We start from the raw sequence: 25,930 nt of genomic DNA, 5'->3' as shown, positions 1-25,930 counted from the left end.
AAAGAAAAAAGATTTTCAAAACACACCCCCCAAATTACTATTTCAACAAACCTTCATCATCATCATTTCCTTTCTCAACTCTGAGACAGAATCCCCAACATTCTTTTAAGCACAACTCAAACATCATGAAGCCTTTCGGTTATTAGCAATTTGTATCTTCTGAAATTATTTAATATTACTCTATATAATCTTTGTATATATTTACTAGTGAATATCACATTGTATCCCCCAGCAAAATGTAAACTCTTAAAGGCTAGAACAATTCTGTTCTTGTCTTTGTATTCCAGAACCAGCATAGCTCCTTACATATAGTAGATATTTTAAAAATGTTTGTTTGTAGCATAGCACAATTCTGAAGTACATTCTTATTGGATGCAGGAAATTACCCACTGTGTAAAGAATATATCATTTATTCAGTCATTTACTACAATAGCATGATTCTAATTTCCCAACATGATAATATGAAATGAAAGGATTATTAATATTGGATCTCACCACATACTTGAGGGTGAGAGAGGCCTTTTCCAGAATCCTTACATCTGACTTTGAATCAATTAACAAAGGAAATAGCTGTGTTTTTATTTTCTAAAATTGATTGCTCTAAAAGAAGAGGAAGAAGAGTTTAGCAGATAAGAGATCTAACACTGAATGAAAGAAGACTTCACTTTTGACACATATTACTTGCACGATCCAGGGTGAGTAGCTGAGCTTAGTGCTCTAGACACAGCTTCTTAATTTTTTTCAATTTACTACCCCTTTTTGTCCAAGAAATTTTTATGAGACCTCGTGTATATAGGTATATAAAATAAGTACACAAGTCAAATATTTACTACTAATAAATGATAATTTCATGATCCCCACATTCAGTTATATTATACCATATGGAATTGAGACCCACAGTTTAAGAAACTTTGCTCTAGGCAACTGTCTAAACCTCTATGTCACAGAAAAGGTGCTAGCCTGCATTGGTAAAGGGAGTTTCCTGGTCTAGAAGTTTCCTACACACAAGAAATCAAAGATCCAGTCTCTATTCTTTTGTGTGGAATGAATGTAATGGGCTGAGGTTTGAGTTGATGCACTGAGGTCCCAAGTACCTGAGGCTAAATAGTAATTGGGCTATACTCTATTAATATACATGATTGGATAAAGAATGGCCCCTGCCCACTCTCCCTGCAAGTCCTGATGTGTTGTATAGGAAATGACGATTTTGGGGGGTGGAGGCAGAGAGAGACAGGAAGAGAAGCTGGGAGAGATTGTGCCTGGGTTCGAGACTCCGGGCTGCTGGTCGTGTGGCTGCTGGTCGAGCTAGCTTCTTGACTCAGCTGCACACATTGCTATCGCCGATTCTCTTCCACCTCCGATCCTTCTTCACTGAGAATAAAGACTGACGATTTTCCCCTAACCTGAATTCCTGACTCCTAGCTGATTTTAAAATACCGATCTTCACAAATGAATATTCATAAAGCATTTACATTTATATCCCATGTCAGAGAACTATGCTAATCCACAAATCCTTTATGCTATTTAAATTTGGTCATGGGTGCACCAATCATTAACAATGGAAGTTGCTATATGAAGAGGGATTAATTAGAATGTTCCTTTAATTGTGTGGTTATTGTTCAGTCATTTTTCAGTCCTGTTCGACTCTTTGTGACCCCACATGGGGTTTTCTTGGAAAAGATAGTGAAATAGTTTGTCATTTCCTTCTCCAGCTCATTTTACAGATGAGGAAACTGAAGTAAACTGAGTAACTTTTCCAAGTTCTGATGGCTGGTAAATGCCCCAAACCAGATTTGAACTTGGGAAAATGAGTCTTACTGACTCCAGGCCTGGCACTATAGCCAATGGGCCACCGAACTGTCCTATTAATATAATAGCATAATATAAATTTCCCTCAAGCCACATTTTAAGGAGCACTCCTGGACCAGGCAGCTCTTCATTCCTCTCCAGGTTATCTACGGACTTTTTCTCCCATGACTTAGCTCTTTATCTTGGAACCCAACTTCAAAAAAGTGGGGGTGGGGGAAAGGTGCAATGTTGACCATATATGTTTTGTGTGCCCAGTTTTTTATATGTGACTCTAAAGGAGGCATGAATAAATATCATTAGCATCTTTCCCACCCATCATTCTTCAAAGGAGACTTTGATTCCTTCCAGGAAGAAAGAGGTTGGAACTATAAATTATTCACACTGCCTGCTCTCCTAAGAGGTAAGGATAAAAAATATTATAACTATTAGACTACAAGCTCTTTGAAGGTAGGGACTACCTTTTGCTTCTATTGGATCTTTAGCACTCAGTAAGTGCTTAATATTTATTGATTGATCTATTAATCCCTCTAAACATTATTAGTGTAGAAGAAATAAATTTGTAGGTTCAAGCTGAACTCCTAATCACTATCCCCTGATGAAGAAGCTATATATCTAAGGTTTGACTCTCTTCCCATCAAATGCCAATTCTACAATGAACATGTATAATAAATAGCAAATAAACTTATTTGTTCATGTAGATAGCAAAATCAAAACTACTGAACATTGAGATAGGAGAACATATACCAGAGAGTACAGACTGAAGGAGAACCTTCATTGGATACAAAGTAATGCAGCTCAAGCAAAAGAGAGTATTTTGGATCTTACCCAAAGAAACTTTCCCTGAAGTCTCCAGTATGGCAAACTGGAGGATAGTGACATGATTGAGGTCCCATTTCCATTACATGTCAATTCTTTCCCACAATCTTTTTCTCCCTTCAGGATCTGAAAAGAGTCTGGAATTGTATGTTTTTTCTCTCAAATCCAGAAATCCAGGACACTTGTTACTTCTACCTGGTAACTGAATCCTGATGATCTACCTTCACAACAAACCTCCCGTTCTTCTCTTGCTCTTTATTCCAAAAACTACCATCTTGGTAAAGAACTTTGTCACCCACCTACCTGAACTTTGGCTTCCTAGCAAGTATTCCAGATTTACTTCTTCTACTCAGTTCATCCTCAACACTACTGCCACATCTTTATACATAGATATTTGATCATATCACTCATTGGTTCCAAGATCTTCTGGGGCTTCCTAAAACTTGTCAAAGAAACTTCCAAGCTTCTTTTGTTTAACATTCAAGCCTTTCCACAATTTGGTGACACCTTGCCTTTCTAGCTTTATTTCAAATTACTTTCCTATATGTAACTCTGTATTCTAGTCAAATTGGACAATTTTCTATGCCTGAAACATACTCTTGCTCTCCATGGCTTTGTTGAGGCTCTTCCCTATAGCCCAGAAGGTTCTTCACTCTCCTTGTTTTGACCTGCTGAATTCCTACCCTCACCTGTAAAGACCAACTTAAATAACCACCTCTTCCATGAAGCCTGGAATCTAACACAATCTGCCTCTTATAGCATGGAGTTTCACATCTCTCAAATTCCCTACGACTCTCTACTCAGCTTGCAACCTGATGAAGAGACCAGACTTTAAATGGTTTAACTTTTTCCTCCCCTAAACTTCTGCCCTGGAGCTCTGCTGTCCTAGCCAACTATCCAATATGCCAGACTATTACAGAGCAGCTCCAGCTATACCCACCACCCCACTTCTCAACAAACCACCATGATTCTGGGCTCTTCCTCTTAACCTCCTTCACCTCCCTACTCTCCAGTTCTGGAACCATGATCAAACCTAGACTGCTTTACTTTGGAAAATGGCTCAATAGAATCCTGGTGGGCCCTACTCATCATCCCTCTAATTTGCTAGGTCAAAATGTCTTTTCTCCCCTACCTTTCCCCCAGAAATTATCTGTTTCCCCTTTAGAGTGTTAGGAATAACTCTAGTTATTTTCATGTTGTTTCCTCCTTTAGAATGTAAATTCCTTGAGATCCAGGATTGTTTTGTTTTTATATATGCTTCCTGAGTGCTTAGCATAGTAAGTGGTGCATAATCAGCTCTTTAATTCATTCATTCACTTGTCTGAATTAATATTGGGTATCATTGCTATCTAGGTTTAATCTCTTTCCATTTTTAGACTGTAAGTTTCATGCAGGCAGGCAATGTGTCTCATATAAACTTTGCACAATGCCCAGAATAATACTCTAAATACCCTAAGCATTTAAGTACCAATTGACTGAATTTTATACCTTCTCATTTCTATTGCCTCTAATATGGTGTTTAATAGATGTTATCTTCATACTATATCACTGCAGAAATACTGACCACAATAATAGATATTTTCTGAGTTGGACAGGAACTTCTGTTATTCTGTCAATAAGCATTAACAAAGTGCTTATGTAGCAGGCAATATGCTAAGCACTGGGGATACAAACAAAGGTAAAAACACTGTTCCTGCCCTCAAGGAGCTTCCATTATAATGGAGGATACAACATATAAGTATCTAGGTGCACACAAGAGAAAGAGACAGAAAGAAAACAGAGAGACAGACAGAGGCAGAAAGAGAAAAACAGACCCAGAGATAGAGACATACAGAGACAGACAGAGACAAAGGCAGAGAGGAAGAGACAAAGAGGCAAAGAAGGATAGAAAGAAACAAAGATAGAGACAGAGAGAAGATGAGAAGTAGTCTGAAAGGGAAGGCATTTAGAGCTGGGAGAATCAGAAAGAAAGAAATTACCTTCTGTAATCAGAGGGATTTCAGTTGAGTCTTGAAGAAAGCCAGGCAAACTATGACAGAGGTGAGGAGGGTGAGCTTTGCAAGACATGAGAGATGGTCCAAATGTCTCCAAAGACAGGAGAGATAGAGCTGTGTACAAACAACAAGGTAAGATATTATAGCTGGAGAAGGATTGAAGAGAAGAGTCAAGTGTGAGAAAACAGAAAGGTTAAAAGAGGGCAGGTTATGGAGAACTTGAAATACCAAGCAGGACTTTATATTTAATCTGCAGGGAATAGGGATCCATTGGGGTTTATTGAGGGGTGACATGGTCATCACTTCAATAGCTACTTCAGCAGAAGGTGGATCGAGTAGGGAGAGACTTGAGTTAAGAAAGTATCTGCAATAGTCCTATAGTGAGAGGAGTCCTTTTTTGCTGGTTTTAGAGATGGGTAACTTAAGAATGGACTAAGCAGAATAAATTAATCAGGAGAATGTGGTAGAAGATCAAAGGTAAGTGACTTGCCTGGAATCAGGTAGGAAGTGGTAGAGGTGAGATTTGAACCTATATTCCCTGACTCCAAAACTTTTGCCCTTTTTACTGAATTATTCTGCCTCTTGAGAGCTGTGTCATTCTCTGTGAAATTCACCCCAAACCTGAGAGTTCAATACTACAGGTAGTAAATAATCCCCCCAAATATCTGTAGACTGGATAAATTAATGTCTCGTTCATGATATCACAGCCTATGAGCCTCAAAAAGGAGATTCAAACCTGGAGTCTGGCATTCTTTGTCCCTATGTGCTCTGCTTTTCTTGATAAGAAATCACTTCCATTAAGGACAGAAAAAGACTCTCACTTCAAGAAATCCATTGATGATTTTATGACCAGTTTTTTATCCATTTGGCTGCCCACTGAATCACTTTCTGGATATCTGCCTAAGCAGAGCATTAAATATAAAATAGTCCAAATAAAGGAGTCAGTTAAAATGGCTTTATTTTTGTCTTTTTTTAAATTTGGAGGCAACCAACTAGTGTAGCTGATAGAGCAATGGGTATGTAGTCAGAAAACCATGAGTTCAAATTTGGCTTCAGACCCTTATGAGTTATGTGACTCTGGGTAAGTCACTTAGTCTACCTCAGTTTCCTCACCTGTAAAATGGGGATAATAATAGCTTCTACCTCTAAGAGTTGTTGTGAGGATCAAATGAGACAATATTAGTACATGGCAGTCATAAAGTGAGTACATAATAAATGCTTGTTTCCTTCCATTCTTTATAGATTTAAAAAAAAAAAAAAGCATTAGGCTCTCCTTAAAAGCCAGCAGGCATAAGTCCATGTAAACATGATCCTTGGTTTTAACCTCCCATTTCTTTTGAGGTTATCTTTCAGCCTTCAACTCATTTTTTATTTGCTCCAATGAATGTCAATGAAAGTCTGTCTATAGTTCAATCTCATCACCATCAAACCTCTGAATCATGTTGTTGTTGTTTTTCAAGGAAAAGCTGGAGTCATAATCTTGTTCCCTCTCTGATAAACGATTGCCAGAGTCAAAGAGAAATTCTCCAAAAATAATGTTCGGTTTTGTTTGTGAATCAGCTATTAATTAATGAGGTTGGGACAAGCAGTGTTGGGCACTATTTAAACTTCTAAAATAGTTCATATAATGAAAATATAAGTACATAAAAAAAAAATACCAAACCTCAGTCAAGACTGAAATTCCAATCATTTCATAGTTCTAAATTCTCCAGTGCAATTGTGGCCAGGAAATCTGTGGCGAAGGCCAACATTCCTCCCTCTATCTCCTCTGCTGTGGTCATAGAAAGCAAGGAGGAATAATTACTGTGAGCTTGGACCCAATTACCATGCCCTTGGGTATAATCAAATGACTTAAGAGCCAAGTTTCTGGCTGAATTCACTAAGTGTCTTCTTCTTCTGCTTGCATACAGAGCTGATCTTATTTCAAGATGAGGCAACAGGCATTTATTAAGTACCTACTTTCAGATACTGTGCAAAGACTAAATCTTATTTGAGAATCACCTCACAAATGACTGAACGAAAGGAATGGCTACATGAAAGGAACATTAGCACACTTTCAGTCCAGTAAGTATTCCTCTGGACTGGATGTCAAGGCCACTTAAATTGAACAAGACAGCATTGGACAGATGATAAATGAGAGTTTTGTGCTTGAGACAAACACCAGGAACAGTGTCCAGACCAGGGGGTAGCAAGTCACCCTCTGTTGGGATATTGTCCCATAGCAGGGTGAGCCAATGAGAGAATGGAGGAAGTACTAATTTTTCTTGCTAACTAGAAGCTAAGATCTGCTGCTACTATGCTGCTGAAGGAAAACAAATGCTGTCAACATCCTTAAAATTTCAGCTCTCTGATCTCTGATCACCCTACCCTAGTTACAACTTTCCTTCTCTAACATGCAAGTGACTGTCAAAGGATCATGATAAACTCATATCCACAAGGTTGTGTTTCTTTAACGAGGGATATACATATTCAGTGACATGTAAATTTTCCTTTCTTGGATCCTTATTGCCCCATAAACTTGGCATTCATTCAATTTATCAGTTTTAGCATCAAGGAGGGACTTTGAATTGATCCCTCATGGCTGACAAAATTCACATTTCTTAGCCTGCAAGAGTTCTTTCTGGGGAGGGTCAAAGATAGAGAGGACAGGGACTATATATTTGAGACTTAGTTCTGTTCCTTTCAGGGAATTATTTAGTACCCAATAGAAAAGTAACCTCCAATAGACAGAGATGTGAGGAGAAAGAAGTAGGATCTGCCCAGCAAGGAGCCACAATTTGGAACAAGAGCCCAAATGTTTCCCTTTACTGTTAACGTGAGGCTTACGGATTGTAAGGTCTCTTGACTCCATAGTAATTCAAGTTCTTTCCCCTTTCAAAGGGATAGGGCGGCATACAGTCTGGAAGATTATGTAGGTTCCGAAGGAAAGGGCAAAAACCTACCAGAGAGGGATTGTTTTAACTATTTGTGGGCAAATCCTTTAAAAAAAAAAAAAAAAAAGCCTAGTTTATGTTGTCCTAACATCATAATGCTTATATATAGTCTTATAGGATTAGCAAAGCACTTTACAGATGTCATCTCACTTGATACTACAATCCTGTGAAATAGATGTTATTTCAATATTCCATTTTACAGATGAGGAAATTAAGAAGCTGACTAGAATTACATGGCTGCTAAGTGTCTAAGGCAGAATTTTAATTCAAAATCTTCCTGATCCCATGCACCCTACCTGCTCATTTACTATTGTGTTACTCTGTAGGATTATATGGGAGCTAAGGATACTTAATGAGATATGTCGCATCCTACTGTTCCTGGGAACACCTTGGGCAGACAGGAGCTGATGAATATGAGTGCAGAGGAGCCCTCGAGACTGAACCTGATCCATATGAGCCCGGAGCTGCTTTTCCACAGTGCTACAAGCCAAAGGTTCCAATGTAATGGAATCAAGATAATGACTTTAACACACAAGAGCACCAAACTACCGAAAATCAAGGGAGCTAGATTCGCCTTGAATTTGCAGTTGTTTAATTAAGCATCTTTAGATAGACAACAATATAATTGTGTTGTGTATTTGAAAGAAATAGCAAGTTTAAGATAACAGATTTGCAGTTTCATGTGTAATCATCTTTTTTATTGTTCTATATTATGGGAATGTTTATTTTATTCAATAAATTAAAAATAAAAAATGAAGTTCCAACGAAATTGATGGTATGATGTTGTAATAATCCTAAAACCTGCCATTTATTGCTCAGCCCTCATATATAATGAGGCTGCTCTTCACAACCCTGTGAGGGAGGCATTAGAGTAATGATAATCCTCATTCCATAGATAAGAGGTACTCAGAGAGAGGAATTTTTTGCCCAAGGTCACACAGTGCATATCAGAAGCAAGGTTAAAGCCTGTGACTCTTATACTCCCAGTCCAGCATCCTGTCTCTACAAAACCAACGGAAATTTGCTATTCCTATTCTCTGGCCCTCCCATATTTTGTAGTTGTTGTTCAGTCATTTTAGTCAAGTTTGAATGTGACCTATTTGGGGTTTTCTTGTCAAGGAGACAGCAGTGGTTTGCCATTTCCTTCTCCAGCCCATTTTATATATAAGAAAAGCCAGGCAAATGGGCTTAAGTGATTTGCCCAGAGTCACACAGCTTCTAGGAGCCATAGGTAAAAGTTGGGTGACAAAGGGATACCAAAGGTAGATGAACAGCTCTAAAAAAAAGTTTGCCATGTTTTAGACTAAGAAAATGTTAAATTTCACCTGTAAATCTTTCTCAAACCCCACTGAAACTAAAAACACTAAATGAAGACTCATATTAACACTGCTGAGCACTTTCAATAATGCTTAATTCAATAATGCTCTTATTGTCTCTAGAATAATCATATGCACTTAATTTATAAACCTGACTTGTGAGTCAAGCTACATCTACCAAAGGTGGAAAAGGAGAATGAAGACTGGCTTTGGATTCAGAGGATCTTGATTTACATCTTGGTTCTACCACTCAATTCCAGTGTTATTTAGGATGAGTCACTTCCTAATTCTGGGCCTCATTTACCTCATCTGTAACATCAAGGAGTTGGAATAGCTAGTTCCTGGCCACCATGCCTCTTCATTGGTTGTCTGGGATGGCTTCCCTGAACTTTGCTTCCTTCAAGGCTCAACTCAAGTGCCACTTTCTATGGGAAGTCTTAAGTCCTCTAAGCCAGGGGTTCTTAAACCTTTTCCTGTTTGTCATCGACCCCTTTGACAATCTGGAGAAATCTATGAACCCCTTCTCAGAATATTTTTAAATGCATACAAAAAAATTCATAAGTTTACAAAGGAAAACTATCATATTGATATGTACTTAGCAAAAGTTTAAACAAATTATTAATATATATTGTATTAATTTATTTGTTAATATTAAAATATTGAACAAAAATCCACAGATACCAACTTAAAGGACTCCTGTCCTAAATCATTAATGCACCTGTTCTTCTAATTATTTTATACTATATCATATGTATAAATGGCATACACCTTCTGTAGAATATAAGGTCCTTGGGGAATTTTAAAAAATTTTGTCTTTGTGTCTCCAACAACTTGCAGGATGTCTTGCATCTAATATATGCACTTAATAAATGGTTGTAGAATGAATGAGTAAATCTCTAAGGTCCCTTCTAGCTCTAAATCTATGATCCTACATTATTTTGCTAGTCTTGGCCATCATTGTCAATATCACACTAATGATAGTAAAAACAACAGCTGCTCAAGGAACTCCACCTTGATTTAGTTGCAGGTTGTAAAAGCTATTTTATTAAAATTCTTATTTGCCTATTGCCATTTAATAGGAAGCCTCCAAGTCTCTAAATCAATCTAATTTTCATAGTTGCCATGAGCACAATTCAGTTGACATGACCATTATGCAAGTCTATTCTGAATAGTGTTGATTGGACAAGCTTGGAGCAGCTAGATCTTATTTTACTCATGTTACTTAGTTCTGCTTAAGAAAAAACAATATTATTCTCTTATGTAAAGAAAGCAAATATTGTGCTATCCATTTTAGCAACACACTCAGGAAGTGAATAATTTAGGGAAAATCAATGCATAGAAAATTGAAAGGATTTGCCAAGATCTTGTAACAAATTAATGGTGGTACAATCAATGGAATATTTCCTGAACCTCAAGATCACTCTTTAGTCTCTAACAATCCATTTCTGGAAAAGATTTAGCATCATAAATCTGTAATATCTAAGGCTAGCCAGAGCCATCCAAGTCTAGGAATGGAAGGATCCAATTCCGACCTTGTGTAACTCATTTCTCTATAAGCATCACAAAACAGATCCCCAAATTAACTAATCGTGGTTATTAGCATCCCAAGAAAACCTAAAGAGTTTCTTCAGAAGATCATAAAAATTCTAGCGTTTATAAAACAATAACAGCAAACTATTTTGTAAATGCAATATGATCACTCCACTTCTCAGAAGCTCAAGTCTTTTTTGTTTGCTTATTTTGGTCTGGAAGCTTGATTGCCTCAGTGTGGGGAGCTCCCCTTGTGGAAATTCTTTAAGCAATTGTCTAGGGATCTGAGAGGCAAATTGATTTGTTCATAGTCACACAGTCGGACAAGGACTTGACCTGGGCTCTTCCTGATTCCAAGACTAGTTGGTCCTCTCTACTCTGCCATATTGAGTCTGGAACCATTGTTGTTCTTCAGTTATGTCAGCTTCTTTTTGATTCCATTTGTGGTTTTCACAAAAATGCTGCAGTTGTTTGCCATTTCCTTCTCCAACCCATTTTATAGATAAGGAAACTGAGGCAAAACAAGATTAGGTGACTTGTCCAGGGTCACACAGCTACCAACTATCTGAAGTGGATTTGAACACATGAAAATGAATCTTCCTGACTCCATACTTGGGGATCTTGTCTACTAAGCTACCTAGCTGCCCCTAACCTTTGTTTACTGAGCTATAAAAATAAGTGAGGAAACCACTTGACACTTGACATAAGTGTTGTGAAGAAAATATTCTTTGTGCTTTTTCTTCCCATTTAAAAACTTGCATTGATATTTTGATTTTGTACCATCATCATTTCCAACCTATTTCCCCATCCTCAGAAAACCATACCATGGAACAAAGAATAAAAAAAGAAAAAGAAGAACATGAGAGGGGAGGGTAGCAGTTCAGCAAAACTAACCAAAATATCACCTAAAAGTAACAATATATACAGTATTTGATGCCCATAGTTCTCCATCTCTGCAAAGAGGGGAGGGAAGTACATTTTCTCTTCTATTCTTTGTGCTTGGCTTTTGTCATCATAATTACAGAACATTAAGCTCTGTTTGTTGTTCTCACATGGCTACAGAAATTTTGTGTTATTTAAGGAAAACACTTTGCAAACCTTAGAGCACAATGTAAATGAGTTGTTATTATCACCATAATTGAATGAGGGGGCTCCAACTTGCAGAATGTAGTCTTCTGCTAAGTTCTTCTACAGTGACATCACTTGTATGGCAGCAAACAGGGGCACTTGGCTGTTTTTGGAGGAATGATTACTGTTGGGAACAAAAGCCAGTATCTTCTAGGTTCTCTCCAAGTTATTGCTACCATTTCCTAGCTGCATTTATAAATGCTTGAAAAACAAAATTAACTTATGTTCCAGTAGGCTGGAAGCTATACCTGAATTTATTATTACACCTATTCTTCCAGAGTCTGTAGGAATTATGGGGAGAAAGATTCCCCTCCTGCTGTTCTACAGTACATGTGGATCCCACAGTGAGGAGCCAAGAGAACTAGACAGCCATTTGACTTTATCCTCCGCCACCGAACTTATGGAACCTATCTCCCCTTTATGTACTCATGTTTGCAACCATGGAGTCGCACATTCCATACATTCCCTCCTATAGCTAATCAACTGTCAGGTCTTTCTGAATCTACTTCTCCAGCAGGTATTATTTCTGTCCCCTTATCTCACTTCCATGGCCACCTCCTTCATTCTAGTCCTCATTATCTTTCATCTGGACCATTGTAATAGTTTCTTAATTAGTCTCCCTGAGCCCAGTCTTCTCCCTCTCCAATTAAAACATCTTCCCAACAAAATATTTTTCAAAGTATTCTTCCTAAGGTACATGTCTGACCATGTTACTCTTCTGCTACAAATTCTCCAGTGACTATTACTTCCAGGATAAAACAAAAACTTGTGTTCTTGACATTTAAAGCAATATTCTTCCTTCCCAGATTTCATCGCCTCTGACCTCTGTGTCTCAGCCAAACAAGTCAACTGGCTGCTTCTAAACTCAGCAGTTCATTTCCCATCTTTGCCTAGGCTTTCTCACAAGGGCTGATAAGCACTCTCTCCTCACGTCCCCCTCTCAGGTGCCTCACCTTCCTTCAAGCTTCAGCTCAGGAGAAATCTTTTCTAATCCACCTGGTCTCTAGTACTCTGTCTCATGTCCAATTATTTTGTGTTTCCTTATCTGTGTACATATTGTAATCCTCCAGTGGAACGTGAGTTCCTTAAGGGAAGGACTGTTTGTTGTTACTGATTTGGTTTGGTTTGGTTTTCACAGCACCAAGGACAGTGCTTTGCATGTATTAGGGGCTTAATAAATGCCCGTTGAATTGAACTGAAGGTTACAAATAAATTAGAGCTATCCAGAAAATTAAAGCTTCCCAGCTGAGTCCATTGTGGTAGCCAAGTGAGTCAGTGTCAGTGAGGACCCCTGTGACTCAGTCCTGCCAAAGCTGTAACAGTAACCAAGAACATGTTCTGAACTCTCCTTGCCATTCTCAGAACAGAGCAGCTGTTCTTATAGCAAGAAATCAAAGTGATGTCCTCTTGGAAGAACACAAACTTCATTGGCTAAAATCAAACACTTGCTTCGGAGCTTTTTTTGTCTTCTAAAAAGCAATTTGTGTAGTTATTTGTACTACATGGCTCATGTATTCTAAAACTACTGTATTTTTGAAAGATGATTCCTATTTGGCAATCGCCCCAATGTACTTAACTAAAGTCAGCCTAAGTGGGTTTGACCTTATCTGAACTGTGAAAACCACAACTGTATTCTTTTAGAATGACAGGGAAATGGAGTGTATAGAATGTTGGATTCAGAGTCAAGAAATCCAGGTTCACATCTTGGCTCTCTCTAAAAGCTCACACGATTACCTTGGACAAATTATCTGCTCTCAGAACACTAGAATGCTCCCCTAGAAAGAGATTGCCAACTCCATATCCTTATCCTTAGTTCTCAGCACATGATAAACACTGAAATTTCCTTCCTTCCTTTCTTTTTCCTTCCTTCTTTCCTTCTTCCCTCCTTTCTTCCTGTTTTCTTTCTTCCTTCCTTTTTTCCATCCATCCTTCCTTCCCTTCTCTTTCTTCCTTCCCATCTATCCTTTTTTCCTTCCTTTTCTTTTTTTTTCCATTTATCTTATGATCCAATTAATTTGTATAGAATCATAAGCATAATTGCAATGACTCTTAATAGCAAATGGAAATATTTATAAAACATTTGAGCTAAACAAAGATTCAAAAGCTAAACTCTTGAGGGGAAGGCACCATGTCACCACACCCATTGGCTGTGAAACGATAAAACCATCTTCACAAAACTGAGTGTCTATCCTGGCCACTCCCACACCTCAAAGCCAGGTCTCCAAAGCAGTGTCTTTTCCAGCAGAATCTCTCATGTTCAGATGTTGATGGAACATCGAACTCTACTTTCTCTAGAGAACATCAGTGATACAATGGATAGAGCTCTTCTTGGAGTCAGAAAAGGTCTGGATTAGAATCCTGCTTCTGACATTTGCTAGCTCTATGATTGTTGGCAAACTACTTAAATATCTTTAAGCCTCAGATTTCCCATCTGAGAAATGAAGATGGTAATACTTATTTTGAGTTGTTATGGGGATCAAATGTTTGTAACACATTTTGCAAACTTTTGCTAAATTTTTTGCAAAAAAATTTTTCCTAGAATTATTCCAAAAGAGAGTTTTTAATTAGCCATGCTAAAGCTTCATAGCACATTTAATTTTTCTCATCTACTTCTTGCCAATTACTTCTTAACATTTAATACATTTAACAACAATTCGAGGCAACTGCAAAAATTTCATTATCTAAGTTTTTTCAAAATCACATTTCTGATTCATGCTTATTTCCAAGTCATTTTCTGGGACATTGATCAGGAAACTATTGCCATTTCTTCACAATCTATATTTCTATCTTGTAGACGCTCTTATTGCTTGTCAGACTAGAAAACTGATCACAGAAGGACAATTATCTAGATCTAGTAATACTTCCACAATGAATGAGACACATGTTTATTTATAGAAGGAAACTTGCCCTAGAGAGTCTTCTCAGCAAATAAGTCTCTTTGCAGACCTCTATAGAATAAATAGAATATAGAAGCACAGTTCTAGAATCTGCTTTTCCATCTTATGAACAGTCCTGAGTTCAGTGTCAATTTAGCCCATTTTAGTAGATAACATTATATGTATAAAGAAAACACTCAGTAAGCTGTGTTACGTAATTGCTAGAATGAAATTCTGCAAGAACAAAAAAATCCAAAAAAAAAAAAAAAAAAAAAAAAAAACAGACAGTGGCTATCAAAGGAAATGGGGAAATGACTAAAAATTCCAGTGTTTGGTCTGATGTTAAAGATGAGGTATTTTTACATTGCCTCAGTCTTTGTTTTTCCAGAATCTAACCATGACTCAACATTAAACTCAATATGCTTTCCTGGCACAGGCAACCAATGACTATTTTTTTTAAAAATGGGATTGTTTCTCTTTCCTTTTTTTGATAGCTTGCCTTTTCTGGAGATTTCAGTAGTCAGATTCTACATTTTAAATTATTCTTTTAGATGCCAAGGTATGGAAGTATCCTTTGAACCTGATACAAGGGAAGCATAATACAGTAGACAAAATGTACAATTTAGCATCAGGAAGACCTGAGTTGAGAGAAGAGGGCATTTTGTTTTTCATTTTCTTTGAATTCCCATAGCTTAGCATGAATATATTTTTGTTGACATGCATATTCTTTGATAGCATATTATTGAAAAAAACAAATGCTTGTTGATTGATTTGGAGGGGGGGTTCAAATTATGCCTCAGACACTCACAATAAATTCCTTAACCTCTGTCAGTTTACTTTTTATCTTTAATATGGGAATAATAATAGTACTTAACTCATGGGATCCTTTATTGAATTTAGTACTGTAAAGGACTTCGAAGGTCATCCAGTTCAATCTCTCCATGTTACAGATGAATAAAATGAGGCCCAGAGATATGATGTGACTTCCCTGTGATCATGGGTTCTACATTTAGAACTGGAACAGTCCTCAGAGATCAACTATCCTTTATTTTATAAATGAGGAAATGGAGATCAGGAGATAAAATGACTTGCACACAGTCACACAGATAGTAAATTTGATTCGAACACAAGCCTTCATCATCATCAACAACAAGTGGGTTAAATGAGATTCTTTATATTAAATGTATTATATAAATAAATGTCAGTTATTACTATTTCCCACTAATATTTATTTGGAGCAAAGTCAACACGATGAATTTGAAAGATTATGATACAGGAGGAAAAAAGAGTAAAGCTGTTACAGTTTTCAAATAATCTGATGTTCTCATTTCCTAATGATGTATTAGAAAGCTGAGGCATGTGCAATGGTCTTTGAGCAATATTTCTACTTTAAAAGTTTATCCTATAATTCTCAAAGCACTATCATATGCTCTTTATGATGCACTTTAGTCCCTAAGATGAGAGAATACTAATATTTCTATTAATTATCTTCCAAAGGATTGAGGTCAATTCAGCATTTCACTCCTCCAGATATCTGTTCCCTAGCACACATCCTGACATTGGAAAGATAAACAAAGCAGTTCTTCCTTGTTTTCAGCAACCCAGCATCACCAAAATAGTGTATTGAAAGTGCTTACTGTGATTTTCCAAGTACATTTGCTATTTGGAGGGTAGACTCCAGGGAAACCTTCACTGCCAATAAGTCCAGATTCTCCAGATAGAGTGCCACCGCATGTGAAAACAGGTCTGGGAAGATTAAAACAACAACAACAATAAAAATAGTATTACAGTTTCACTTGGAAATACAATCTACCAACATTGTCTATGTTCAATAACTAATCCCAGTCTTGATAATGTTCATGCAAAGTAATAAACACAAGGAAATGTATAGAATGCACATATGTATTTTCAGAGACTGATTCCTGGGCATTCAGTTCAATCAAGTCAGTTCCTGATCATGGTAAAGCAAAGATAGAAAAAGTAATTGAAAAGCACACCTCCCCAATGGTAAAAATCAATCAGAATGGACAATTAATTTCCACGGACATATTTGAACAATTCTATCTTCCACGATTTATACTGAAGGAAAGGAGGCTGAATTTGAGTAAATTGAGTTAGTAAATCGAGTAGTTCTATTGAGTAAAGGAATTTGAGGAAAACAAGCAATTGATTAAAGATAGTTGCTTAGACCCCGGCAGATGCATTTTCCCCTTCTCTCCTTTTTTCTTTTCTTCTTTTTTTTTTTTTTTTTTTAGAGGTTTTTCTACTAGCAGGGTTTCCATAGAGGAAAGAAGGATAGTGGTGGTGATGGAGGTAAAATTGAGGTAAAATTTGACAAAACTTTGATGCTCAACCCTAGCTAAGTGGAGCAAATATGATTTGAGATCATGGAATAAATGAATTCACCTCCCAGCATGATGCTCAGGATTACTTTAGTCCAGTTTATGTTGTTTTTCTGGGTTTAAACTAGTCACTGGGCAAAGGTTTGCCCAAAGAGAAGAGAAGGAAATTAGAGAGAGAGAGAGAGAGAGAGAGAGAGAGACAGAGACAGAGAGACAGAGAGACAGAAAGAGACAGAGAGAGAGATACAGAGAGACAGAGAGAGAGACAGAGAGACAGAGAGAGACAGAGACAGAGTGGACTCATGGAGCTGGGAATTTCATATTTTTTCCCAGAAAAGGGAAAGAGGGAGCTCGGCGGGAGTGGTGAAGGGATTTAGTTTAATGACCCTAGTCAAGATAACATCACCAGCTGCTTCTAACAGCAGAAATGGGGCGGAGAAAGGACGTTATCTAAGGGTAACCAGGATGGTATTAGCCTGGGTGAGGAGTGAGAGTGACTACTGGGAGAGGGAGAGCTTGCACTCAAGGAAGCTGGAGGGGGATGGGGAGAGGAGAGGGGCAGAAAGCAGAGAAGCGCCGTCTTATGGTCGTCTGAAACTCCGGAACTGAGGCCCAAGGGAATTTGCCAGAGTGCCGGGGCTCGGGGACGCTGGCAGGGAAAGGAAGCCCAGGGAACCCTGCGCACAGCTGCGCGAGGCTCTGGAGCAAGCGATGGGGACCAGAGGGAGGTGGGGAGGGATGCCGCGGGCTGAGAGATGAGCTGTCCGGTACTGGAGTGGCCCCGCGCACGGGGCTCCAGGGCAGCCGACTAAGAGGGGCTCCCTCCGCGAGCTGGGAGTTTCAGGAGAGTGAGAAAGGCGGCCGCACCAGGGTCCCAGGCAGGGGGCCAGCGGCCGTGCGCGCAGCGGCAGCCACCGCGGCTCCCCGGAGCCCCATCCTCCCCCACGCGCTCCTCTGCCCCGGGCTCTTTACCTCTCCTGTGGTGGCTGCCCGGAGACCTGAGCCACCGCGGCCAGCAGCAGCCAGAGGCAGGAGCGGATGCAGGAGGCGTCTCTCATGGCTGATGGAGACGCACGGCGGACACACACACACACACACACACACACACACACACACACTCACACGCGCGCACGCACACGCTTACTCTCACTCATACCCGGGAGGCCACTAAGTGTACATAGAACAGACGGGCTTTCGGGCGGGCGGGGAGGGCTTTTAAAGGGAGGCTTGAAGTGCAGTCTGACTCTACACTGAATTTCCCTCGAGGAGTTTCTCTGGCAGCAAGAAGCCACTGATGAATATACCATTTGTTCTCTGGGCAGCAGCAGCAGCAGGAGGAGGAGGAGGAGGCTGCTTTCCCAACCAGATCCTCCTCCTCTCTTCCTCCTCCTCCTTCTCCTCTTCCTCCCCTCCTCCTTTCCCCATCTCCGTGACTCAAAACTCTTCTCAAACTCCTGAATTTCAAACTTCCGAATAGGGCGTGCTAAAGAAAATCCCACTGAATGAGACCAGAGGATGGATTTGGCAGCACGCTACATAACAGCGTGTTTATATGTGGGAATTTAATAAGGTGGAGTTTTTAGTTGGGGAAAAAGGTGGGGAGGTAGGTTTTTATGCCATTTTATTGAAGGAAGGTATGTGGACCTTCTGGCTTTGCCCACTGAGGGCTCAATTTTCCATCAATATCTCCTAAAAGATCTACTAAAAGAAAAAAAAACCCAAGCTCCAGTTTTACTTGAATCCTGCCCAATTTGTTGCTTTAACTCAACGTTTCATTTCAATAGTTTCATTTTTCCAAAAAAAGAGTGTGAGGTGACTAAGGAGGCGACAGATGATTTCTGGGTGGGGATTTGTAATTGCATTTTCAGGCCTCTGGTTTCTCAGTGGATTGCTCTCTGGAGAAGCAGGCCCTTCGAGCAAATAAAACAAAGTCGGGATATTCAAACCTTGGTTGCTGTAGGCTCAAACGAGATAATGGATGCAAAGCACTTTTTCAAAACTTAAATCGCTTTGTATATACCAGTTATTATTATTGTCATTATCAATGATTAGTTTATAGTCACCAGGTTTCTAGTCTGGTTATGACTTCATTCCCTGAACATTTTTTCTCCGCTCTAGCCGAGATCAAGCAGTATTTACAGCATAATACTAAAGGGTGCTGGTAAATGTTTGACAACCAGACTTGTGGGGGAGGAAAGAGAGAGGGAAGCTTAATCTGCATTATAAACACTTTCTTAAATCTAGGCAATCAACAAAATAGTCAATTAAGCTTTGATTTATGAAGACTGCAGATTTCTGAGATTTGAATGGTCACACAGAAAATTTAACAAGCGGCTCTCCCAAAGCCATTATAACTGGCTCTAACAAACCCTTGTTTAGAATGGTCCTGAAGATCACATACCTTTTCCAAAATAATATTCCTTTGCCTGAGGGGTGTGTGTTATGTGTGACACAGTTTTACTAGAAAACTGAGCCCCCTTCAGTTAAAAGGGTCTTTCACTGAATGAAAAAATGATTAAAAAGGTATACAGAGATTCCTGGCTTTGCCCCAGTGCTTCTGTGAAGATCTGCCAGAGACTAGTTTTTACAACTTTTTTTTTTAATGGATTCATATTCAAATGGATTATTGAAAAAGCTACGTACCAGTGTTTGTGATGAATGATATTCTGACTTGGTGCAATAAACAATTGTCTTTTTTTTTTTTTTTCAGTATCTGGAGAAATAGCATTCTTTATATTATTCATATTACAACGTTATTTCTTAAGTCTTATAAGTTATCCTTGATCAAAAATTGATCTCCAATACTTCAGTCTTAAGTCTTAAGGCCATAAATGAAACTCCTGGCAGGGAAGGAAACAGATAACTGGCTCTAAGACTAAAATTCTGATTTATAATGGCATGGACACGCCTTATCGGGCTTATAATAAGTCCCAGATTTTCCCAATGTGACTTAGTTTGTATTACCTTTAAAAAAAAATAAAAAAGGAAGAAACAAGTAAATAATAAAAGCAAAACTAATTATTCAGTCCTCTGAAAGCACCACACCCTGCATGACATTTTAAAAAATGCATTACAAACTTTGGCAAAACATATTGTATTCTGAAACTTACACCCTTAACCAAGTCGAATTTTTTTTTTTTTTTAATGAGGAAAATTTTTGGTTGTTTGTCTTGTACACATTTCAAGAGAGATTATATAATTTTAGATAACAACAGTAAAACTTAGAGCTCAAAGTCATAAACTGAAAACATAATTCCATTTAGTTTTCCAGTAAAAATGCTAATTTGTATCAGTCAGAATGAATGTTTCAGGACAAGTTTGGATTCAAGATAAATTTTGTTTTCAAGTATTGAAAAAAATGTAGTTAGAATAATTAACACATAACAGTAAATATTTTCCACATATACTAACTTACAAGTTTATATTCTCAGTCATAATGTTTTCTCAAATGTACCTAGTCATTTAATATTTTCAACACTGCTTATTTTGTTACTATTAAGGTACATAAGAAAACCCTTAAATGTACTACATGTTTTTAAGAGCAGTTCACTAATACCCATATTATTAGCTATTAGTACACATATTTTACTTGGAAACTCAACTCTAACCAAAATTATAAACCCTAAGTATTTTGAAAAATCTATCTTTAAAATGATTCAATTCAAACTGGAATATGAAGAAACCAAATAATATACAAAATATATTTCAAAATGAAATAAATTAAATATGGAGAAGAATCCCTGTGGAAATTCTGAGGGAACCCATTTAACTGTACTCTTAAATCCCTAGCACCCCTGCCCTTTAAAGATCTCACCTGGTTAACCTGGAACCTGTATTCATCCTACCAGCTGCCTACTTTTCTCCTACTCAAGAAATACTGAACAGAATTGAGTACAGAATGAAATTCTGATAAATAGGTCTATTACATACTTATGCTAACTAATCTCAATTGAGTCTTCACTTCACTCCCTTTACTAAAAGGGAAATCCTTTTATTCCTCCCTAATTAAATTTCCCACTCAACTCAGCATGCTCCAAAACTTTTCTTTTGTTCTCTAATGTCCCACCCCATTTCTTCCCCTTTCCTTTTTTATTGAGGATTTCATCTCATGTTTCAGTGCAAAAATCAATTCCATTTACCAAGAGGTTCCTTTCCCCCTCTCTTTCTCACTTCATCCCTCTCTGAAACCATCTACTATCTCTTCCTTTACTCCAATCTGATAGTGAGGTGGATCTTCTACAAGACAAGGCCAAATTTTTCTCTACTTGTCTCTTCTTAACTTCTCTTGCAGATTGTCTCCACCATTCCCTAATCTTCAATGTTTTCCTATATCTTTCTCTGATGCTTACAAAAATCCCAGTGGTACTCATCTTCCTGAGTTCAAATCTGGCCTGAGACACTTCAAGATTGGATATTCATTGAAAATGAATTATTAGCTTGTAAAGGCTACAAAACAGGAATAAAGTGGAGGGAGAGTTGGGATGTGACTTTTTGTTTGCAGATTTTGCAGTCAATGCAGCCTCTGAGGCTGAGATCCAACAAATTATAAGTTGATTCTCTACTATTTGTGCTAATTTTGGCTTAACAGTTAATATCAAGAAAACACAGGTTCTTTACCAGTCAGCATCATATCATCCATATGTGGAACCATCACTTATAGCAAATGGAGACATTGTGAGTGCTATGGGACAGTTTATTTGCCTTGGCAGTATATTTTCCAGAGATGTGCACATAAAGCTGATGCACCATTGCCAGAACTAGCTCAGCATTTAGGAGACTCCAAAGGAAAGTGTGGGAGAGAAGAGATATTAGACAACCAATCAAACTGAAGATCTATATAGCTGTTCTTTTGCCCTAATTGTTGTATGCCTATGAAACCTGGACAGTATACCAGCATCATTCCAGGAAACTGAATCCCTTCCATTTGAATTGTCTAGGAAGATTCTGAAGATCACTTGGCAAGATATTCTTGGCAAATTAAGAAAGAACACTGAGATCCTTTCTTGAGCTGAATTTCCAAGCATCCACTGCAAAGAGTGCAACTCTGATGGGTTGGCCACATTGTTCAAATGTCAAAACATATTTGCTTAAAAGCCTATTTTTTGTAGAGAATTCACACAAGACAAGTGCTCAGATGAAAGTCAGAAAAAGCAATACAATGAAAGAGCAAAACAATTTAATTGAAAGCAAAAATTTTAAATAAAATACCAGCAAGTAGATTAAAACAATATATCAAAAAGGCCATATACTATGACCAGGTGAAATTTATACCAAGAATGTAGGACTGGTTTAGTATTAGGATAACTATAATAATTAAATTAACCTTATCAATAACAAAAACAACAAAAGGCATATATTATCTCAATAGATACAGAAAAAAATACAATACCCATTCCTGTGTAAAATACTAGAAAACATAGCAATCAGTGGAATCTTTTTTAAAGTGATAAGCAGTATCTATGTACAATTATGAGTAAACATTATCTGTAGTGAAGATAAACTAGAAGCTTTCCAGGATGAAGCAAAAATGTTCATTATCATTACTATTATGCAATATTGTATTAGAAAGGTTAGCTATGTCAATAAAACAAGAAAAACAAATTGAAGGAATAAAAATAGGCGATAAGAAACAAAATTATCACTCTTTGAAGATAATATGATGGTACAGTTATAGAATCCTAGAGAATCAATTAAAAATTAATTGAAACAATTAATGACTTGAACAAAATTAAGGATACAAGATAAATCCATAGAAATCATCAATATTTCCATACATTTCCAACAAAATCCTGCAGTAAGAGCTAGAAAAAGAAATTCTATTTAAAATTCCTTCAGGCAATATAGAATACTTGGAAGTGTTTCTCCTCAGACAAACTTAGGAACTATGTGAACATAATTACACTTTTCACAAAAATAAAGACAGATCTAAGCAACTGGAAAAATATTAATTGCTCATGGATAGGCCAACTGGATATAGTAAAAAGTGACAATTCCACCAAAATTAATTTATTTATTCAGTGTCATGACAATCAAACCAACAAAGAATTATTTTATAGAGATAGAAAAAATATTTAAAGTTTATCTGGAAAAATAAAAGATCAAAAATATGAAGGGAATCAATGAAAAAAAAAAAATACGATGAAAGGCAGCCTAGAAAACCAGGTTTCAAACTATATTATAAAGTAGTAATGATCAAAATAGTCTGATACTGGCTAAGAAATAAAGTGATAGAATAAACAAACAATAATATATGGTACCAAGTGACCATAGTGATCTAGTATTGCTAAGCACAAATATCCAAGCTTTGGGCACAAGAACACACTATTTGACAAAAAAAAAAATTGCTAAGAAAACTAGAAAGCAGTTTGACAAACATTAGATATAGACTAACATTCATATCATATTCTAAGATAAGGTAAAAGTGGATATGTGATTCAGACATAAAGGGTGAGAAAATTAGCAAATTAGGGGAGCATGGGAAATTTCTCCTTTTAAATATTTAAATAAGGGAAGTTTTTGAGCAAACAAAAGATCTAGATAATCATGTGTTATGGGCCAGAACTCTGAACTTGAAACAAAGGATTCTTATAAGGTACTAAGTCAGTGGAATTGAGAGAGACAATAGTTATCTAATTTAGCATGGTTCAGTATGATTGATTTAATCCTTCAAGGAGATGTTATGGGCCAGAACTTAAAACAAGGTACTAAGTGGAACTGAGGAGACAATGGTTAAATCTAGTTTAGCGTTGATTTAATCCTATAATCCTACAAATAATGATTTCCTAGTGATATGATGATTGGTATATATTCAGTGTGGAGGATATAAGCTAGAAGCCTCAGCCAGGAAGATTCAGAGATTCAGAGACAAGCAGACAGAAGGCTAGAGGCTGAAGGCTGGAGTGCAAACCCCTAGACTCAGACAGATTCAACCCATCTCACACCGACGTGGTGGCAGGCTCTCCTCCTTTACTTCTCTGCTGAAACTAAGAATTCAGAAGGCCTCCAGCAAACTAGCCAAGCCCCAAGTGAAAGAAAGAGATGGGACTTTGAAAGGATAATAAAGATTTGGACTTTAACACCTGGCTGCATTACTGAACTGAAATGAAGCCTGCCTCCAGAGACCCCAAGAAAACCTCAACAGAGAACATTACATTTTAGAGAGAACATTACAATCATGAGAAATAAAAGATATGAAATTTAAAACCAATGCAGCTAAAATTAGAAGAAAAGCAAGAAACTGGAAGGGAAGTTCAGCAGGTTTTTCTTATAAACAAATAGGGAACAGAGTCAAACTGATTTTTAAAAAGTCATTCCTTTATTGATAAGTGGTCAAAGAATATGAACAGGCAGTTTTCAGAAGAAGAAATCAAAAACTATCAATAGTCATATCAAGAAATGCAAATTAAAACAACTCTAAGGTATCATCCTCACACTCATTAGATGGGTTAACATGAGAGAAAAGAAAAATTACAAATATTGAAGGGATGTGGAAAAACAGGGACACTGATGCACTGTTGGTGGAGCTGTAAACTGATCCAATCATTTTAGAGAGCAATGTGGAACTATGCTCAAAGGACTATATAACTGTGAATATCCATGAATCCAGAAATACCACTACTAGGTCTGCATCTCAAGGAGATTAAAGAAAAAGAAAATAGAATTTAATGTATAAAAATGCTTATAGCGCGCGTGTGCGCGCGTGCGCGCGCGCGTGTGTGTGTGTGTGTGTGGCAAAGAATTAGAAATTGAGGGAATTTCTGTCAATTGGGGAATGGCGTAACAAATTATGATATATACATGTGTTAGGATTATGGCACAAGAAAAGACAATGGGGTGGTTTCAGAAAAACTGGGAAGACTTATATGAACTGATGCAAAGTGAAGAGAAAAGAACCAGAACATTGTACACAATAATAGCAATATTGTAAGAATGATAAGCTGTGAAAGATTTAGTAACTGATCAACATAATGATCCACCACAATTCCAAAGGATTTAAGGTCAAACATGATATCTTCCTTCAGATAGATTGAAGCATTTTTTCTCTTTTTCTTTAGTTTTTTTTATTTGAAACATAATTAATGAGGAAATTTGTTTTACATTGCTCTTTATTTGTAAATAGGCTTGATTTTTTTTGACTTCTCAATAGATAAGGAGTGGGAATAGGAAAGAGAGGATTTGGAATTGAAGATAAAATGGGATAAAAAAAGAAAAGGACATGAAATAAAATTTAAAGTATCTCAAAGTAAAACAAAAAGAATGCTGAATTGAAAACAGATTAAGGAGAAAAAAATTAAGAATCATTTGAATACTTGAAATCCACCACCATAAAAGAGCCTACACATTATATTCCAAGAAATCATAAAACAAAACTGCCTAGATCTCTTATAAGCAGAAGGCAAAGGGAAGATTCCACTCAACTCTTAAAAAAACAACCCTGAAATGAAAATTCTCAGCATTCCTATATGTGTACATATATACATTTGTATGTGTTCTTATAAGAAAAAAAAGCTAAGGCATAATTCTTTCTGGAAACATATTGCTCAAAAAATAATTTTGAAGTATTTTCCTAATAGTTTACCTTCAGAAATAAAAAAAAAGATGCAAATTTTGCATTTAAAAAATATATATAAATGTTTTAAAATCTCTTTGCTTTACTTTTCCTAAGTAGGTATTGTCTTAATATGTTTTAAAATTCATTTATCCTTGAGGTAAGTATAAGATCTATATGCAACCTAGTACAAATTATTAGAAAATTTTGAATAAATAAAAAGCATTAATTTTGAAAATAATATGTATAGCAAGTTTTGATTCTCAATTTTAAAAAAATTAAAATAATGTAAATCTTACTTTTGCATGACTCTCTTATATTGCTTGTTCTATGATTTTAATCTCAGATCTCAGTTTTTGAAGGCAGGAACTCTTCTCATGGTCTTAGCACTAAATTTCTTAATTGTTGATAATTTGCCAAGCTCTGTTGGTCAGAATGCCCTCTCCCTGGTAAGCACTAGTTTTACAACTAAGAAAATACAGCTATTTTTCCTGCATTGTTAATTAGTACTCTATCTACTTGGCAGTATCCTGAAGAGCTATTCATCTGTTTCATAATTTTTTCTTGCCTTCTTGGCTTATATTGTATAGTATGAAGTAAATGTTTGATTTCAATGCAGATATGTGCTGGATAAAATC

General features: G+C 37.1%; 1 protein-coding gene across 1 annotated transcript in view; it reads right to left on the bottom strand.

Moving 5' to 3' along the window:
- The window catches only part of PCOLCE2 (procollagen C-endopeptidase enhancer 2), an 82,126-nt gene extending 64,074 nt beyond the window's left edge, over positions 1-18,052 (bottom strand). The window contains exons 1-2 of the mRNA XM_003766115.4: positions 17,717-18,052; positions 16,040-16,148 (exon numbers count right to left, since the gene is read on the bottom strand). Of these exons, the coding sequence (XP_003766163.1) occupies positions 16,040-16,148; positions 17,717-17,802 (195 nt within the window). The 5' untranslated portion in view covers positions 17,803-18,052. The remainder of the gene's footprint in view (positions 1-16,039; positions 16,149-17,716) is intronic.
- Between the last annotated feature and the right edge of the window lie 7,878 nt (positions 18,053-25,930).

The sequence above is a fragment of the Sarcophilus harrisii genome, chromosome 3 (assembly GCF_902635505.1).
Source record: "Sarcophilus harrisii chromosome 3, mSarHar1.11, whole genome shotgun sequence".
In the NCBI taxonomy this organism is placed as follows: Eukaryota; Metazoa; Chordata; class Mammalia; order Dasyuromorphia; family Dasyuridae; genus Sarcophilus; species Sarcophilus harrisii.
Note: the sequence above shows the minus strand (reverse complement) of the source record. Positions and strands in the feature narration are given on the sequence as shown.